General features: G+C 43.7%; 1 protein-coding gene across 4 annotated transcripts in view; it reads left to right on the top strand.

Annotated features, from left to right (window-relative positions):
* Positions 1–20311, top strand: part of KDM4C (lysine demethylase 4C) — a 459581-nt gene that overhangs the window by 31279 nt on the left and 407991 nt on the right. For all 4 annotated transcript variants that reach the window (XM_019555111.1, XM_019555112.1, XM_019555113.1 and 1 more), the window contains exons 3-4: positions 3744–3908; positions 18991–19166. In XM_019555111.1, the coding sequence (XP_019410656.1) occupies positions 3765–3908; positions 18991–19166 (320 nt within the window). In that variant the 5' untranslated portion in view covers positions 3744–3764. The remainder of the gene's footprint in view (positions 1–3743; positions 3909–18990; positions 19167–20311) is intronic.

Genomic DNA, 20311 nt, shown 5'->3' with positions numbered 1-20311 from the left:
TTCAACTTACCTGATAAAAGCTGTTTTTAAAGTCTTCTAACCCTTGATAAATATTGGTCAGGTGCCAGTTATTGAAATGTGAGTTTTGTTTTACAGTTTCACTCTCAGCATAGTGATTGTGGCTCTGTAGTAAATATGGCTAATGTTATGTAGTACTTTTTATGTTTTGCCTCCTAAGAAGGGACAAAGAGCCATGAGCAATTCCCATCGACTGTGACTAGATATAAACTGGCTCGTCCTGTGGTGATCTGTTCAAGCAACTGCTCAGTCCTATGGTGGCCTTTGCTAGGGACTCCCTAGCCAAAGCTGAGCCTGACTTCCACACAGCTTCATTTATTTTGTCTCTCTCTCCTGTATTTTGGTGGTTGTTTGTTTCCAAATGGGATACTGAAGACGGGAACAAGGTTCCCTCCAAGGTGCGCGCGTGCATGGCTGCACACAACTAAAAGTGTGGCTGTGCACAGCCTTTTCAAGGCCGTGCACGAGGAGAGGAGTTGAAGGTCAGCTCCTAGGTGAGGTGGGGATGCGAGCCTGGCACGGGCTCTGCCAGCTCCAGGGAAGTGCTCCACTCCCCCGCATCAGGGCTGGGAAGTGGAGCACCTCCTCGGAGCCAGCGGAGCCTGTACCAGCCCCAGCCTCCATCCCTGCCTTGCCTCACATCTGGGAGGAGCCACTGCCTGCCCTGAGTGAGGCTCCGCCGGCTCCAGGACACTGCTGTGCTCCCCCGCGTGGCCTCAAGGAGTGAGGAGGCATGTGGCATCAGGGCTGGGGAGCGGAGCAGTGTCCTGGAGCCGGCGGAGCCTCACTGGGGCACGCAGCAGCTCCTCCCCAAGGTGAGGCAAGGCAGGGACGAAGGCTGGGGCTAGGGGCTGGCATGGGCTCTGGGGAAGTGCTTCGCTTTCCGGCCCTGATGCGGGGAATGGGAGCACTTCCATGGAGCCCATGCCAGCCCCTGGCTCTAGCCTCTGGCCCCAGCTCCAGCCTCTTGGCTCTGGCCTCTGGCTTCTTGGCCCTGGTTCCCAGCCTCTGGTCCCCAGCCCTCAGCTCTCTTTGGTAAGTGTCCCATGCCAAACCGAGGTGGTGCGCTCACGGACTGCTACTTCTTAGAGGGAATGTTGGACAGGAGTGAAAAGGCTTCCCCTGCCTTCCCCCAGAATTTAGGAAGTATGTTGTCAGAGGTATTTATAATCTGTATATAACACTCTTACTTGCATTCCCATTGTCATGACTTTTTTTGGGCATATCCTTTCCTAGCAATGGTAGATTTTTAGAGCTCCCAATGTCACTTTCAGATACAGTTTTTTCACATTCACAACACAGGGCAACTCTATTTACTGGATATTTTCTATGAGAAAACTGAATAGGGATTTTCATTGTTCGAGAGTAGAGCCTCCATGGTTGCCACACTTGTGTGATGCACCTGCTGCCTCTTGGAGCATGGGGCTGGCCCCCAGCGCTGCTCTGCCCTGGCTCAAAGCACTGCAGTCCAAGGTGCATGTGTAAATGCTGCACGTGGGAGCAGTTGACTCTGGTGTGATGTGTGCTGGAGTTTATTGCTCTGCCTTAATGCACAGTGGGTGCATCTGCACGTGAAATTATCTGACAGTCGCCCCATAGCTTCTGCCCTCAACGTTAGATTAATTTGTTAATGATAATCACTTTTTAATGTTCTATTTTCTTCCCCTCTAAGATCATGATATAATAGTACACTCACACATTTAGTATTGCATGTCCTGAAATACAAATACATTGAACAATGGTGTTTTAATACGTGAATAAGGTTTAATTTTCTCTTCCATGACTGAGCAAACATTGTTTCATTTTGACCTAGTATTAATATTGTGTGTCTGGTATTTGTTGATGATGTTTTTACATTTTTTTCTGAGACAATAGTTGATGAACAACACTTTGTTAAAATACTATGTAACTGCAAAATCATAACCGAGAAAGTGCAAAAGTGAAGCAGTGCTATACATTAAATTGGTATTACTTGCAATTTTTTTCCCCTGTCTGATATCTTTAAGGTGGTGTAAAGCAAATTTACTATGTGAAGTAAAGGCTGAATTAGTAAGTTCTGCTGTGTGGTATGCAGTATACAGTAGTTACAAATGTAGAACCTCTGGCTCTATACATGTGAGACCCATTTAGGCTCTGTGCTAGTTCTGTAGTACTCTAAGACTGGCTTGCAGCATTTTCATTGTATATTTCAGCAGCAGAAATAACCTAAACATCATGCAAGTGTTCATTTTGTTTCATGACTATTGAATCTCTGAGACAAGAATAACTGGTGTTGTTTTCCATCAAATATAATGATAGCAACATAATATTTGGTATAGGGCAAAGGCTTGACTTTTTTCCTCTACATTTATCTTATACTTTCAGACCTGTTTAAAAAAAATGAGAGAAGCATGAGGGGGGGAAAAAAAAATCCTTTAGTTAAAATAATGGAATGGGTGTCAGGAAATCTGGGTTCTTGACCTTGTTGTGTACTGTGTTTACTTGAATCCAAGGCAGAAGTCCCCCCCTCCTTTTAACATAGGGGGAGGTAGGGGACAGGTGGGTGCTGCAGCTCTGAGTTCAGCCCCAACCTGGTCTCATGGTTGGAGTCTTAGCTGCAGCTGCTGCTTTCCCCTGGCTGCTGCTTACCCTTGTTTGTGGCTCCAGCTTCAACACTGTCTCAGCCTGGGACATAGAGTGGCTTTGGTCCCTTCCAGCCAGGCAGCAGCTCTGCCTCTGACCTGGGACAGGAGCTGCTACTGCTGCCGCAACTGCTGCTACCTGGCTGGTCAGGGCCAGAGCCAGAGCCAGGGCTGTCACTGAGGGAAAGCCAGGTGGGGGGGGAGCAAATGGCAGTGGGGTGCAGGCACTGGAGGGTGTCAGGAGATGCAGAGGCACCAGGGGGCCAAATGGCTGGTGGGGAAAAGTGTGTGGGGACACTTTTTTGTGGGGAAGGGAGATGGGTGGCAAGGGGCCAATTGCAGGGGTCAGGCCAGTTGGACTTCCCTGTTACTTTCCCCTTTCCCACTGCTGCCACCCTGCTGCATCTTTCTCTACTACAGTGGCAGGAGGGACCAATTTAAGGTGATCCTACCTTGATTAGATTCTATACATGGAAAAATGTAACAAATTGTATAAGTTTTCCACGCGTCAAATCTAATTACTCGGGGGATCTGAAATCAGAAGTAATCTTGGATTCAGGTAAATTACAATACTTCTGGTGTGAAATGGGACAGAACACTTAATTTTTCTGTGCCCCAATTCCCCTGTGTAAAATGTGAACACTGATCCTTCCTTATAAGACAGCAGTGTTGCACAGATAACTATGATGACTGGAATTGCATACTGTAAATACCTGGATAGAGGAAATTGCAGTAAATTGGAGATGAACCTGCTCAAACAAATGCTAGTATGATATTAAAGGCTAAGTTTAGAAATTATGTTTGTATATAAACAAACAAGTATGATCTAGACCATGCAGCTGTTGCTTGTGGCAGTTTTCATTATCTTGGGTGAAGTCTGAAGAATTCAATTAAATGGTTGGGAAGAAAATGTTTCTAATATTTGAGTTGCAGTGCTCTTTTATGCCAGTATATGAGAGAACATTTGAAAATAATTCATTTCTATTAGGCACAGGCACATTTTGAAAGATATTTTTAATGAAAGATGTTATTTTTTAATTTTTTGGCTTTTATTATTACTGTTATTATTACTATTATTAACAATTGTATTTATTTATTTATTAGCAAGACTGATTTTGAACCACGATGGCTGCTGCAGTCTCAGACAGTCCTCCAAATCCAAGCTGCAAAATTATGACTTTTAGGCCTTCAATGGGTGAATTCAGGGAGTTCAACAAGTACCTAGCCTACATGGAATCGCAAGGTGCTCATCGTGCTGGAGTTGCAAAGGTGAGGATCTTAAAAATACAAGAATAATTATCTTGAACAATATCTGCCCTCCTAGACTTTGTGTATTTATTGCTTGGAAAAAGAATAAAATGGGTGAGCTTGGGGATTGGCAGCATTTTTGGGTTGAGTGCCAAAAACCCTACAACCTCAACTTATAAGATGCTGGTATACCGGGGGGAGGGGATGGTATGGGAACTGTAAGGTGCTAATCCTTGTGGCAGTGCAGCTCCAGCCCCTTCGCCACTGTCCTCCCCAAGATGCACGTGCCAAGCACCCATGCCAGGGGTTGCCTACCCCTGAGCTAGCTCATATGTTGCATGTAAACAAATAAAAAAGATGCACGTTGTTCTCCACAAACCAATCAGTTGTTACTTGCTGTTAGCTTGAAATAGAATCTGTTATTGAGGGTGACCAAGGCAGTGAAACCTAAAATAGAGAATTCAAACATCAGAGGATGCTAGTATACTAGATATAAGGCTCAAATTCTTCAAATACATATAGGAGTGTGTAGACACAGCTAAGTCAGTGGATCGATTCATAAATATATTGAAGCACCCACCATCCTCAGTGTCTACAGAATTTTAGGTAGACAGTATCTGAAATTCTTGACTTCTTAAAGTGATTACTGTGTTTTCTATTCAAGAGATGCAATAAATAGGACATAACAAGAACGCAAGACGGATAACTATATATAAGCTACCATAGAAATGCCATTTGCTTCAGCAAAGATCTATTCTAGGCCTTGCGGTAGGTCAGTTTCCGCTAGTGAAAAGAAACCGGTGCCACAAATTTAAGTCAGCTGCGCATTAGACCATGTACACTATTACTGTGTACATACAGACAGGCTAAAAAATATCTCCGCTATTTATATATCTTCTGTTACTCCATAGATGACGTTTAAGTGTTCACAGTAGGGGGGCACAGCTCTGAGCTATCGCCCCTGCTGCTGCTGGGCACTGGCTCTGGCCTGGCTGCAGCCCTGCACCTTACTGTCAACATTGAAATCTGGGGGTGCATGTGCCCCCCCACACATTGCCTGTGTATTACTCTTAAACCAAGCTATGCCTGACCTCACACATGATGATCTAGAAACCTCAGCTCAGTCACCTTGTGCAGTTGCTAAGAAAGGCTGACTTCATTACTTGTTTTTAACCTACTACTGCAAACTGAAAACATTAAAAAAAAATATTACACTGATTTGAAAACGATGATCCTATGAAAAAAGTTGTGTGCACTTTTTCTTTCTGTTTTTTGGGGCTTCAATATGCACTTGGATTACATTTTCAAACTTTCCTCTATCAGCATGAGGGCAGAAAACTTTTGTCTTTTTTTTAAAGCTGTAATTATCAAATAAGTTTCATAGTGATGACAGTCAGGTGTTCTGGCTGAGCCGGTATTCTGCAGTCTGAAACCATAAAACAGTAGTGTATTTTGCATGTCTTCTGTCTTGTTATTGCTCAGCAGATTCATCACTATTTGAAGCATTACCAGAAAGGGGTTTATCTAGATGTTTCTTTATGGAATACAAAATGTTTGGGGTGCTGGGAATGGTTATATGTGTATTTTTTAAAATAGGAAACATCTATAAACCCAGTTTTCCTACTTCTGACAATAAATTGCATCCCATCTTATGGGGATCAAGTCAGAGAAAATTGGAACTGTTCTTAGCATACTCATAAATGTCAGTGTTCTGTGTATACATGCGTGTGTACATGCCTGTGTGTGATACCGAAGATAAACACTTGTCCAGTGCCCCATGTTTATATTTGAGGATCCCATTGTAGGAGCCAACACTTATAGTTCAGATATGTTCAGGAGAAAATAAAGTATTTTTTGTTTAGCAAGAAAATAAACTATCCTGGTTTCTATAGTCTTTATTGCACTTCATATCACAATTCATATCCTGACTGTCCAAATCATGGGCTTAAAGATATGCATGCCTCCAATGGACTGTCCAATTGTGTGTTGCCTTCAAGAGTCCCATGTTTCAGGGGATGGTCTATGCAGTTCATTTATATCTAGAGCTAGAAAAAGTGAGGCCAGGCTTTCCTGGGCAAATCCATAGGATCCATGTCTAATCCTGAATGTAAAAACACAGTTTTCTGCCACACGTCCTCCAGCATCAACTTAGAAAGTAAGATCACTCATGTCCTTGGCTCCACTAGATCCTTTGATAGGCTGCAGCTGTAAGGCTGGTTCTCAAGGGAGAACCTCTCCCTGTTTTGGAGATCCAGAAGGGATCATGCTTTGCCTCTTGCCGTACTTGCTACATTCTGAGAGAGCCCAGTCCAATGGGCTAAGTACAGACAGGCAAAAATCTCAAGGCTGAATCGATTCAATCTTTGCAGGTTTCTCTAAACTGCACAGATTGAACTGATTAATGAAGTCAACTGACATTCACTTTTGAAACTGGAAAGGCAGCCAGACCCTTGCAGTGACCCAGACCAGAAACTGGGGGGGGTGCTAGATCATGCCTACCAGCTATTGCCAAGGGTACCTGAATGCTGCCCAGCAAGACTCATCCTTGATTTGTTGCCTAGCACATGCCTCCAACCCCTGCTAGCCCCCAGGGAGGAACAGTCCATTCAGCCCCAGGCTGGCTGGATCCCAGTACCTCAGTGGGTGTTCCCCACTCCTGGCAGGGTCCCCTCAGCCCCTGGTGAAGAGTGGGGATTCCCCCTTCCCACCCCTCAGTATGGTACTGCATGGCTTGGCTCCACTCCTACACATGGTAGGGGAACAGTCCCTCCAGCCAGGCACCGGCCAATCTCCCAGCCCAGCCCCTGGTGCAGAGAGAGGATTTCCCCTTCCCACCCCTCAGTATAGTCCAGGCTTGACCCTGTCCCCACAGGTGGTGGTGGTGGTGGGGAAGTCCTTTCAGCTGGGGACTGGCTGGATCCCTGAGCTTCAGTGGGGATTCCCCACTCCCAACAGGGTCCTGGAGCCTGGGTGCAGAGGTGATTCTCTCTTCCACCCTTCAAAGGGAAGGGCAGCGGACGAGGGGGAAGGTCTGAGAGATCCCAGCCAGCTCTCTAGGCTGCAGGGGGACAAAAAGCCCTGGGGAGAAAGGGCTTTCCCCTATGCCTTGCAAACCCCAGCTCAGGGACCGCTGCTGGGCTGGGTGGGTGCATTCCCCTGCCTCCCCAGCAACTTGGAGGTAATGGCAGCTGGCTGAGGTATGGGGCTAAAGTGATTCTAGCTCAGCTCGGGGGTGTAGTGAGGGGGTGATAAGCCCCACAGAGGGTGCTTTCCCTCACTGTGTGCTGTGCAGACCTGGGCTAGGGGGGGCTGGGTTTTTTTCCCCTGCCCTGCATCTCGCTGTGTCGATGGACACAAGCAGAGGCTTTACTGCCTCAGCTCTGTGACAGCTGGGAGGTGGGGCCAGCCCTGTTTCTGTGGAGCAGACAGCACAGCTCGGGGCTGCAAAGCATCCTAGGATGCTGGGGGACTGAGTTAACTTGAATCAGGAGGGGATCTGGGACAGAAACTCCATAAACCAATTTGACCTAAATCAGTTAAGTGTTATAATACATTCATCAAGGTTTATCTTAAACTAGTTTTGGCCATTTTGAAAGTGGGTTATGTGCATAGAACTTCTGTTCTGTTACAGATTGAAACCAATTTCTGATCACTTAAACTGGTTTATGTGCAACTTTTGTCCCTAGTCATAATGTTCCTGTGGAAGCACATAGAAGCCAAAACTTCATGTCCCTGTTTGGTAACCACCAAAGCTTGTAGAGCACTGGTATTCCAGCATTGTTTGGCTCCATGGGCTTCACAGGAAGCCTGGGATATGTTGCATAGGTATTCCTTGGATTTGTCACTTCGGAGAATTAGTCTGGTGGCTTCCATTCTGACTTCCATTATTGACAGCTCCTGAAAGCAGAAATTTACCAAACCTGAAAGTCTGCAGCTTTCAGTAGGTAGACTGTCTAAAACAGTCAAAACTGTTGCTAAATCATTTTACATATAGTAATTCTCCTCAGGTTGAGAGGCTCCTTGGATACAGATTCAGGAATAGGTGCCTTTCAAAGTTCTAGTTCACTGTTGTTCTCTGCACCAGGTGAGGTCCTCATCCCTCTGTGGTCTTGCTATATGGTTGATTTTGTTGGTTTTCAGCATCTGATGTGAATCGGGCCCTCAGATCAGAGGAAGGAAGTAAGCCTACTTGTAAACTGGTTGATACATAACAGCACACTAGCTTAGCTAAAAAAGCTGTTTTTATTAATGAGACATTGGTTTAGAAGACTCCTGCCTTTTGCTTTGCAACTAAGGGGACAGTAGATTAAATGCATAAAGTCCTCCCTTGCTGGGCTGTGTACTTTTCCCTTAAATTGTACCCTACTTCTAAGGGTACCTGCCACAAATAGAAGGCCATGTAGCTACTCTCTACTCCTAAAGAAAAGCAAGGCGAAAAGCAGGGATCTCTTTGGCCATACGTCTTGTTGGCTGGTTTCCAGCTACGGGTAGCTAATTATAAAGTCCTTTTGGCCCAATATGACATTCTATATATATGAAATAATTACTTGTATACTGGATTCTTCACCAGAGGAATCCAAAGAAGTCATGCTCTGTGGCTAAATCGTCCCTACAAGTTACTCTGGCAGAGGTGGATGTTGCTTCCTGTTTGATGACTATGGCTGTTATTCTTTGCTGCAGGGTTCTGGATTTCCAAGAGAAATTGAAAATACCATGCAAGTTCCCCTTAGAGGGAAAGGAGCTTTCAAGGATCAAAACAGATGAGGCTTTTCACATGCTAAAGGATTCCAGAGCCATTTTATATTTCCTTTTAATCTGAATATGGTAGAGTATCAGTTAGGTCTTAAAGCTGTAAATATATCCATCAGGTTAGTCAAATTCCACCTAGCTGTTATCCATTATCTTCCAGAACAATCACATTTCTCACTCAGCAGGCTTTATATTCCTCAGAGGAGTTATTATATCTTTCCTCTGATAAAAGATCTTTCATCTCTGATTTGACCCCAAATCTACAGCGATGAGTTCCGTGTCCTACATACTCTTTACGAAACCTTTTTTTTTCCCTGACAGCCATTGTTTCAGCAAGGATAATGAGTCTGATCCAAGTCCTTATGGTTTTCTTTATGCTGTCTTCTGTCCAGATAGAGTATTCTTTAGGATGCACCCCAAGCTCCTGACCAAGGTATTCCTGATATCCATATCAGTCAGCAAATCACTTTTCGGGTACTTTTCCCAAAACCTTAATTCTTCAGAGTTGAGGCATAATTGAACATACTTGATGTGGAAAGAACTTTGTTCTTCTTCCTGCCAAGGGGTAAGCCATTCAGAGACTCTCTGCCTATTTATTTCTGTTTAGTTATGAGGTCACAAGTCTCAACAGTTTATTCAGGAAGACTGTCAAATAGGAAAGTGGGTTGTGTCGAGCTGTGTTACAGGAGGGCCAGAATGGTACTACTTTCCATAATCAGAGCTTCTACCAGAGTACAGGCAACCTCTGTAGCTTCCCTATGTTATGTCTCCATAACAGATTGTCTTCAGGGCTGCTACCTGGAGCTCTACTCTAGCCTTTCCTCCATTATAAAGAATATTGCAGGAGTTACTGAAATAGATGGAGCAATTTGGTATGGCAGTCCTTTTAGTGTCTCTTTTCCTATAAACTCCAAAACCCACATCGGGACATTCAGACACTGATTTGGAGTTGCCCACAGTAAGGAGAAAGACAAAATTTACTTACCAGAAATGAGATATGAATTTTCATTTCTATCTAGGAGAACTTTTACAATCTTTGCAGCCTCCTATGCCTGATGAAGGTGCCTAAAAACTTGCAAATAAAGATTTTTTTTTGAAGATATCTAGTTGGTCTAATAAAAGTTACAGTAAAATCTCTGTTACCTGGCATTTGAGTAACTGGAATGCTCTAACTGGAATTTCGGGTTAGAGGCTGCTGCTACCACCCTGCACTGCAGCCACTCCACTTGAGCCTGCCACCGCCACCCCAACTCCTCTGTCCCTTCCCCACCCCTGCTCTATGTCCAGCTGAAAACTGCTGGCCTCTGGTAACCAGCATTTTTAGATACTTGGCACCCCACCATTCCTCACTCATGCTGGATAACAGGGATTTTACTGTATCACCTTTGCCACACGTTTTGATTCCTTTTGCTTCTAGACCAATACAGCTACAACCTGGATACCTTACCAGTAACTGGAATTGTTCAAGATACATTGTACATAAACACATCCGCCTCCTGTCTTCCTTCCACCTTTTCCTTGGAGTAATGTACAACTTAGGACGCTGTATTTGAGAGGACAGTGAAGGACAGAAAGCATGGTTTGCCCTTTATCCCCCTTGGCATGGAGCTAAAAGTGGCCTGCTTCAGGCCTGTGGAGAACAGACATATATCCTGAAAATGTACGCATTGTCATCATATTTCAAAGGACTTCAGTTGTTGGTAAGGAATATCTTTCATACAGTCCCTGCAACATTTCCTGCTTATTTTATTATTTGCTGTCAGGGGTTGAATCGATGGGAAGCCTGATCTTAAAGGGCTTACTGCTACTCTAATGGGCCTGTTTTGGTGTACTTAAAATTAAACATAATGCTTAAGCATTTGGTTGGATCAAGGCCAGGGTGCTTAGCAACTTTGAGGCTGGAGCCCTACGATGGTGGGAGAATAGGAATGATTTACTACTTGGTCTCCTTCTGAGTAGTAACTTTTCGTCTGTCAGTGAGCGATGAGGAATTTGGGGATTTGTTCACTGTATTTTTAGCATCCGTGGCCCTTTTAGATCTTCATGATCTTAGGGCATGGAGCAGGGGTGGGCGAAATAAGGCCCGTGGGCCAAGTCCGTCCTGTGGAGGGGCTCACAGGGTCCCTCTATCCTGCCTGGCCCAGACATCGTCCCACAGTGGTGTGTCCTTCCTGCCCCCTAGGCACTCAGTGGGGCTGAGGTGGCTCTGCGCTGGACTGCCTTTCTAGATAGCTAAGGCATTGGCAGCTCTGGTCCCAGCCCTGTGCTACTGATGGGGACCCGTGTGCAGCCCTGCCCCACCCCATGCCTGCTGCAGACTTGCCTGGTCACGCTGAACAGCTGCAGCAGCAGTGGTGCTGGCGGGGCAGAATTGTGCTCTGTGCAAGGGAAAAGCAGCCCCTCCTGCTCAGCGCTGCCCAGTGTTTCCTGCAGCAGCCACACAAAGCACATGCTGGGCTGCCCTGTGGGACAGCCCTGAGGCAGCACAGGGCAGCTCAGCGCAGGATTCATGTGGCTGCTGCATGGAGTGCTGGGTAGTGCTGAGGGGGAGGGGGGCCGCTTTTCCCACGCACCAAGCATGCTTCTGCCCCACCAGCACCACTGCTGCTGCAGCTGTTTGGCATGAACAGACGAGTCTGCAGCAGGCATAGGGCGGGTTGGGGCTGCGCATGGGTCCCCACCAGTAGTGAGGGCCTGGGGCCAGAGCTGCCAATGCCTGGACTGCCTGGAATGGTTGTCCAGTGCAGAGATGCCTCATTCTGCCACCGTCCTGGGCATGCAGTGGGACTGTGTTTGAAAAGTCAAACTCCTTAAATAAAATATGCTCCTGTTTGCAATACTGTATGTTCTTTTAAACCCTGTTCTGATATCTGAAAACCATGAATTGAAAGCACAGGTCACCTGCTAAAAATTAGTTGACAAGCATACTCTTTTTCTGTGCTCCAAACATGAGCCTTTTTCATGATGTAGTCAGTGAAACACAGTTCACTGTGACATTTAGTTTAGTACAGGCAACCCCAGCTTAGCGCTTTTAATTGTTCCCTGAAAAACTGATTATTAAGTGGAACCAAAAGTATTTAATGATCCAAGATGGTGACCGCAAGTGTTTTTAATGACCCAAGATGGCGACAGCGAGCTTTATAACAGAACTCATTGAGCGCTAAGTGAAATTGGGTATCAATTTAAAATAAGCATTGCAGACAGTCCTTGACTTACAACATTTTGACTTACAATGTTTATAAATTGACACCCTGTTTCACCTTTTTTATGTCAGTTTTGACTTTTTGATTTTGGCCTGATCTGACGCAACGCAGCCCCAGCAAACAAGTTCGCTGTGTTGCCCATCTCCTTGGAGAACATCTGTCCAAATTTCCTTGGACATTTTCTTTAATTAACCAGACAAAGCTCCAGAAAACCTGCAGCCAAGACTCCTAAGAAGACTCCTGCTAAGAGCCCTTCAAAAAGTCCAGCAGTCACCTCAAATAAGTCCTTCCAAATCAAAGTGATTGCTATTTACAGCATAAATACATTAATGTAGCTATATTACTCATCTATAATTGATTGAATACAAAATTTTGGGTTATTTTTTGATGAAAATAGGGTTTCGGGTTTTGGTTCAGGAACCAATCTCCCATTTATAGCACTGTTTCCTATGGGAAAATCAGTTCCGAGTTGCAACTTTTTGACTTAAGACGCAGTTTTCAGGAGCCAATTGTGTTGTAAGTCTGAGGACTGCCTGTAGAGCGAAATAGCACTAAGTGAAACAGCGTTACATGGGGGTTGCCTGTACTATGTCTTGTAGCAGGACTATTTATTTGGTAACAGCCATTAGAATAACTTGGTTCTGAGGTTCTCAGGAGAGAGGCTGTTGCACACAGGGGGGCTGCTGAGAGTACAGTTGTGGTGTTGCTGGAGGTGTATAACAGAAGAAAGCTAATGAGATCTGGAACTGGTGAGCTAGTTGCAAACAAAGACAATTAACAGAATGAAGACCTCTGAGACCAGAGTGCTTTGTATTTGTAGACTGGGGATTATGGAGGATGTCTGTGGTTTTAGTTTCAACTTCAGGATGTATTGTTACAAAGACAACAGCAACTCAGAGCAAACTGTCACCTGTGAGAAAACAGCCAGCTGTGTATTTCTGAATGTTACCATTTTTTCATTTTAAGATGCAAAAACTCAATATTACCTGTTTCATCTGTACTGAAATTCCCCAAAACAGTATACAAGGATTACTCCAAGAATATCAACTGCAAAAGTAACCTCTTCCTGACTGCTTTCATTTTCTTTGGGAAGAGTAAAAGTACCAGCATACTTGAAGTTTGGTATGGTAGTGGCCCCATCAATGGAGGTGTTTTTCTTTGATGAAAAAGTCCTACCAGAATAACAGAAATATTGTGATTCAATCAGTTAGGCATATTTTATGGGAAAAGAGCCTCAGGTAGCAGTGTTGTGTTTAGTCTTTATGTGACTTTTCATTCAGCCTCATTTATACCCGTCCAGGTGCGGTACTAGGGAGGAAATGCTGGTGACCTAGCTTTGTTAAAATGTTTTTCTGGTTTATTCTGCTATTCCTTCTCTGCCCTCCCCTCCCCTTTGAAGAAGAAGATAGAGAAAGTTCTGTTTCTTAGCATCAAAATACCCTGCTCAAAAATTGAGGTTACCTTGAGAAGCAGGGCTGATGATAACTGAAATGAATGGTGAGCATGCAGGAGTGAGAGGAGAGGGTGACAGCAAGCTTGCTCTTTTCCATGTATTTGTTTTTTAATAATTCTAAGTTCTCTTTTTATACTGACCATCTGCCAAATGAACTGCTTAATGGAGGATCCTAAGGAAGCTTTTGGATAACCCTGGTTTTCTCTGTGGTAACTGACCAGTGGTATAATTGTCAATTATACCAATGTTAAGCACATTTACACTGAATATTCATTCCTTTACTGAAAGCAGAGACTGCATAAATGACAAAATATAGCATGCTGTCAGTGTCACTTGTGAGTAAGCAACACTCAGTGACCTTGTCTTTTTACACGTTATATTTTAGCCCAAAACTTTGGGCCACAGAACATAATTTAAAAAATATTAGTCATATTTTGAACATACATGAATGCATATTTTTGTTACCAAATGTAACAGCATTATAACTGGTAACAGTCTTGAATAATTTTAAATAGATTTTAGGGGGTTAGAGGTATTCTTTATTCCATATGTTTTACATTAGCTTTAACAATCTCTAGGATGATTAAGGTGGAGGGGGAGAGGTTGAGGTTGAGTTATCTTCATTTTGTTGTTTCTTGTTTGCCTCAACTGCTGTTATGAGGTATCGGATATAGATAGCAGAGAATATCATTTGGGAGTAAACCTGCAGGGAACGAATATCAGTATAGCTAATAGGAAGGAAGCAGGAATCACAAAGTTTTGCATCACATTTGTGATGTTGGGGTGTACAGCCATAGAGACTGAATGGCAGATGCTGTGGTATATCATGAGCTTAGCCACCTTCACCTGCTAGACCATCTGTTAGAAAGAACAGGGAAGAAAATTTAAAATGAAATAAAACTTCAGGTGACAGCACTTTAGGGCTGTGCAAAACAGCACCATTTTGCTTTGACTTGTGCTTTGTTTCGATGGAACAGTGTTTCGTTTCAAGTTTAGTTTAGTTTCAAAAGCAATGTTCCATTTTGGTTAATCAAAACAGCTTCAAAATTTCTACACTGTTTCAATGTTTCGCCCAGGCTATAATAAGCATGAAACTAGAGGAGGAACAGCCTCTTCTGATCACAGGCAGATTGGGGTTGGCACCCTGGGGAGGAGTCCGGCAGAGCTCTGTAGCCCTCCTGGGGGTGTAGGCAAGAGGCTGCCGCTGCTGCCTCCCTAGGAGCTGAGCCAGTTGGAGGGAGGCAGAGCCCAGCCCCGGCGCTGCGCTCTGCTACCCCCCACCGGGCTCAGTTCCATGGGGCTGCAGACGTTTCAACTGGCCTCGTTTTGTTGCGAGGCTGTTTCAAGCCCTCTGTTTCATTTAGATTTCACTGTTTCGAGCTTAAAAACACGTTGAAACAGCATCAAAGCGAAACAGCTGGTGAAATTTTGCACAGCCCTATTACGCTTCTATATGTGGGAAACTTGCTGATTTTCCAGAGGCTGTAAGTGGATCCTGAAAAGGTTTTAAAAAAATGAAAACAGATGCCCACACTTAAGTATATTACAGTAGTTCTAAGACTATAAGGATTTGTACATCTGACTTTTTCTTACAAGACCCTTGGATATTTGTGAACTGCTAATGTGACTAATTGATAAAGATACAATTTTCAACGTGAAGCAGCCATCTTGTATGTGGAGGAGCTAGTGACCTGCTGTCTTTTCCTGAAATACTACCATGTGAAGAAAGAGATAATCGTAGCATGTGATGCCAGTGTGATGGGGGAACGAATGAAAACGCATGCAATTCCCAGCAGGTATTGGAGCAAAGTAGAAATGAGCCCTTTCACTAAAATAACATTAACCACCTCATAATTGTAGGTTATTATTTAGAGTTCTGGAAACTAGACAAACTGGTGGACACTTGTTGGCATTGTCATAGACAAGCCAATTAAGCATTTCAGAAAACATATATTATTCCAAATTATGTTATTTTTATTCAGCAGACTTCAGTTTACTTGAGTGAATGTGCAGTTCATCTTGGGATGGAATTTAGTTGCCTGAAATGGCCATGCCACTAGCTAGTCAAATAGAAAAGCTGACTTTGCAGTAGTAGTTGTTAAAGTTTATTTAAAAAAAGCTGGATGAAGAAACACTCCTACAGAAAGCCTAGTAGGATTCTTAATGTGTGTAGACATTGGTGTCTACAAGCCCAGCAGTGGTAGAAGACGTAACGGGCAAAAAGGAAGTAGACATATCGAGGCTAAAACTTAGTAAACTTATGCAATTGGTGACATCTCAGAAGTGCAACTGGGAGACTGTCAAGATCCCTCTCTTTCCTCAAGTAAAATTATGCACTTGGAAGTAAGTTATTTTTCATTGACACAAAAATACTTGTTCATTATATAGTATTGCAGTGGACAGCTATTTATTTCACTGAAAATTTGAAATGCATCCACCTGTTATGACCACAAGACAAAAAAAAATAGATGCAAAAGATGGTGCATTATGAATCTAGCTGTGACTTGATTAGCAGAACATGGGAGGAACGCAGGCTGTCGAGTGACTGATGAGCAAGGATTTTGATTTAAAAAAAAATCTCCAATTTTTGGTTTAAAAAAGTAACCCAAAATCCATATTTTTCTGTAATTAAAATGTAATGTTATGGATGGATGGATGTAGAAAAATGTGGCTTTTGGGTTACTGTTTTATCCTGGAAATTGAGGATTTTCTTAAATTGGAGAAAACCAGGATCTGTGCTGATGAGTACACACTCAAAATGCTTCTCCACCTGAAAGAACCAAGTGCAAGGCAGTCATTTATTAATAAGAGTCTTTCATTTGCATCATCAAACTGTCTGTAAGGTATACACATCTTATTTTACTAAGATGTGGAAGAACAACCTCCCCAGCTCCAGAGGAAAATAGCTTAATTGCCAAACAATTGTGTACTAAAATGTACTTAACTTTAATTTAGTGTTTTATAATGATGTAAACTTTAGAGTGTGTCAGACTGTTATGAATGTAAGCTGTTAAGATATTCATATTTAATTTTACTGTCTCACACATGTGACAAAACAGATGTTACAGTTAGTTGCTTTCCAGTACTGGGAACTGTATAGCATGATTATGTTAATGGAAATAAACCCCACTTTCAGCAAGTGGTTCATGAGGGCATATAGTAAATATGGAGAAAAGAATACAGCCTGAAAGTTGCATTATCTGATGTTTGTTCAGTTTTTATGCCTGAACGTATACAACTTAAACCTGCGTGTATCAGAATTTAGAATAGACTTAAACTGTCTCCATGCTGTGAAATTGGTACTCCTGATATGAAAAATGTTAGGCTAGAAATAGATGTTGCCAAATGAATTGGATCAGCTGTGCTGCTGTCTTGTGGCACAGGCAATCTGCTTCACTGGGCAAAACTTATTTTGCCCCTTGAACCACCCTTCATTGTGCAGGACAGTGTGCAGGGGCAAGGTGCTGTTCCTGCTTTCCCTACTTAGTCAGAACTGTGTTCTGGGTCTGGGTAGTCTGGCTGAGCGGGAAATCACAGATGTCTTTCGCAATAAAGTGGCAGAGCTTATTACCACCTCTTGTTGTGCCACCGATTTCCCTTTTATATGGTAAAACAAAGGTTATTGACATCTGTTTTGCTCAGCATTTGTGCTGCCAGAATTTATATGGTGGCACAAATGAGATGTCAGACAGCGTCTGTTTCTACTGTTTGTTTGTCAAAATGTACCCTAGGATGCTTTATAAGTCGGTGGAAAGGGCACTTGCCTTAGTGTCAATAGCCTTGTATTCAATACTCAGTTCTGCCACTGACCTGGGCAAGTCATATTTCTATCAGTGTTCACGGTCCTAGACTTCATCATGTCTATTTAGAACATGCATTTTTGTGGGTGCAACCGTTTTTTACTGTTTCACACTCTAAGAACAGTGCCTAGTATAAGAAAGTAAATCTTTTCTGGGGCTTCTGAGCATTACTGTAATGTAAATAATAGTTGAGAGAGGATATTTTGCACACTATTCACTTAAAATATTTCATGGTGGACATTGAGAAAAACAAAATGCAATGACCTTGAATTAAGCAAAAGAATGCAAATGTTGGTGTTTAATATTCACATTGTAGAACCAAACCTACAAGTTCATATTTAATAACAATAAACACAGAAATATCTATGCACATACTTGATTTTTATGCATATATTTTGAATGCATGTCTTCTCTGCTTTCAAGGAGCCATTTCATATCTTATGTGTGCATATAATTTTAAGGCTTGTATGAAACGCTTTAATAGAAGTAAGACAAGACAATTGAACTTTTGCGTTTCTTTAAGAACGGAAAATATTGGCCCATTTCTTAAGACCAAACATGGCTAAAGGTCTCATCAAAGTTCATGAGAGAGGGGTGGGTGGGAAAGAAGGGCATGTCAGCCAGGTAAGAGCTTCAGCATTAAACTGCCTTTTTAGATTTCAACTGGAAATATTAAATGAATTTTAGGAGGAAATGGTTATTTTGGTTCTGTAATCTGTTTCACCTATATTCTAGGTTTGTTTGGCTTCTATTGCAAAGAGTGGAAAAATCCCAATTTCAAAGAGACATGGTCAATTATATTATGCTTAGAATTTGACCTCCTTGTTGGTATCTGGAGGCAATGGATGATCTCCAAATCTCAAATATATTTTAAAAATCTTAGTGCTCTCAGTAAGACATTTTTAAGGCAGACAAAAATCTAATAGCTGGTGGATATATTTTTATCCTACAGTGTTTGTTTTCTGTGAACTTTCAGATATCTGAGAGAAGAAGGATTAACTAATAATCTCATCCTACAGACATGAGTTAACATCATTGATCACAATACACTAAGCATTGCCACGTTCCAGTGTATTGCTTAACTTAATCCAAACCAGCATTGTAGCCTACATAAACAACACTTGCTGTGTTTTAAAAATGCCCTTTTAGAGTAAATAATTGAAAAATGAAAATTTTCTATTTTGTCTACACCTTTCAAAGTCAATATAATAAATCAATCTGATTCTATCTGAGTCTGTTTGAGGGAGGTTAGGTTTCTGTGGAATTTCTGGTGGCTCTTAATTTAATAGTATAGTGCGCATTTCAGTCATTTTACAAATTGATAATGAGGTGAGCTGATTCTAGGGAGCCTGAAATGAAAGTTAAATCCCAATTACTTATAAATTAGTCTATGCACACTTCCTATGCTGTTTTAATTGTATTGGCTAGAAATTGATAGTTAAATAGTGGGTACACTAGTATTGTATACATTCATGGGAATAATCTATATGGGTATAGGGCACCCTGTTATGGTTGTATCCCCTACTGGAGTTGTACCAGTGTAACTTTCAGTAACAGTCTGCTCTTACCTTTCATATTCTAAAAAGAACAGTTGAATTGGAGCTAAAACTGTATAGACCACATTTTCCAAGACATACTGAATACCTCAAGTAGCAGCATGGACAGGGGAAGTCAGCAGATTTCCTGTCACTTTAGGTTGAGTTTTAAAAAGGTGAGTAAATGTTATCTTTGAGTCCTGTGTTGCATGTTTGTAGACAAGATTTAAAGCTTTCAATCAGATGTATTACTTTATCTGTATTAGACTTAATGAAGTGACTTGATTCTTGTAGCTTTTTCAAAAGCAATCTGATTAATATTTTAACAGCTAATGTCAGCGTGTTGCTTTTCTGAATTTTCAGGTGATCCCACCAAAGGAGTGGAAGCCCCGAAAACATTATGACGACATTGATGATTTGCTGATTCCAGCTCCAATTCAACAGATGGTCACTGGTCAATCAGGGCTCTTCACTCAGTACAACATTCAGAAAAAGCCAATGACTGTGAAAGAGTTCCGGCAACTGGCCAACAGTGACAAGTATGTATATTTGCTGTTCTGTGTAGAAAGAACATACAACTGTTTCCTTCACTATAACCTTTCTAAACCTTTTTAGACACCAGGCAATCTTTATCCTTGAGCTTGCACGCTAAAAGCCATCCCTGCTTCTTGTTTTTCCTTGGCGCGCGCTGGGGCTGGGGCTGGGGCTGGGGCTGGGGTGGGGAGGCAGCAGCTGTTTGCAGCCTCCTAGCTCTGGGTAGCTGCTGCCAGCTGGGAGCCCAGGCTGCTCCCAGAAAGTGGCTGGGAGGCTGCAAATCCTGTTGCAAGCAGCCTGCACTATAGCTTGCAGCAGCTACCCCAGAGCTACAAACAGTTGCTGCCTCCCCGGCCTGGCCCCAACGGGTGCAATGCCAGCACTTGCTGCCTTCCTGGAGCCCAGGGCTGGGAGACAGCTGGGGCCAGGGTGGGGAGGTAGCAGCTGTTTGCAGCCTCCCGGCTGCAGCTGGCCCAGGTTCTGGGTAGCTGCTGATAGCCATGGAGCCCAGGCTGCTTGCAGCAGGCAGCTTCCCTGTGTGCTGCTGCTCTGGGTTGTGCATGCTGCACTCCGGAGGGCCCAGGGGAGGGCAGTGGGGCTGGGAGCGCAGCGTGTGTGACCCAGAGTGGCAGCTCACAGAGGGGCCACACAGGGAAGCTGCCTGCTGCCGTAAGCTCTGTGCTGCTGGGTCACACTTGCCATGTGTGTATGGGAGCAGTGTGGGCATCATGTAGAGTTGTGCGCCTTGCTGCTGCTCCTGCCTGCAGGGGGAGTGTGGCCAGGGCAGTGGGGAGCTCGGAGCAGCAGGCAGCTTTTTACACCCCCTGCTGTGTCCTGCCATGCCTAATTCCACACACTGCTCTGCAGAAGTGGTGATGAGGGCAGCACAGTGGAGATCATCACCAGTATCTGCTGCCTCTCTGGAGCCTGGGGCTGGGGCTGGGAGGCAGCTAGAGCCGGGGATAGGGCAGGGGAGGCAGCAGCTGTTTGCAGCCTTCTGGCTGCAGCCGGCCTTGGTTCTGGGTAGCTGCTGACAGCCATGGAGCCTGGGCTAGGGGGAAGGTGCAGCAGGGCTGGGGTGCAGGGCTTTGCGGGGGGTAGGGGCATGAGCAGGACTGGGGGTAGGATTTTGGGTGGGGGGAAGGGGCAG

This window comes from Crocodylus porosus, unplaced genomic scaffold (assembly GCF_001723895.1).
Source record: "Crocodylus porosus isolate Cpor-Errol unplaced genomic scaffold, CroPor_comp1, whole genome shotgun sequence".
In the NCBI taxonomy this organism is placed as follows: Eukaryota; Metazoa; Chordata; order Crocodylia; family Crocodylidae; genus Crocodylus; species Crocodylus porosus.
Note: the sequence above shows the minus strand (reverse complement) of the source record. Positions and strands in the feature narration are given on the sequence as shown.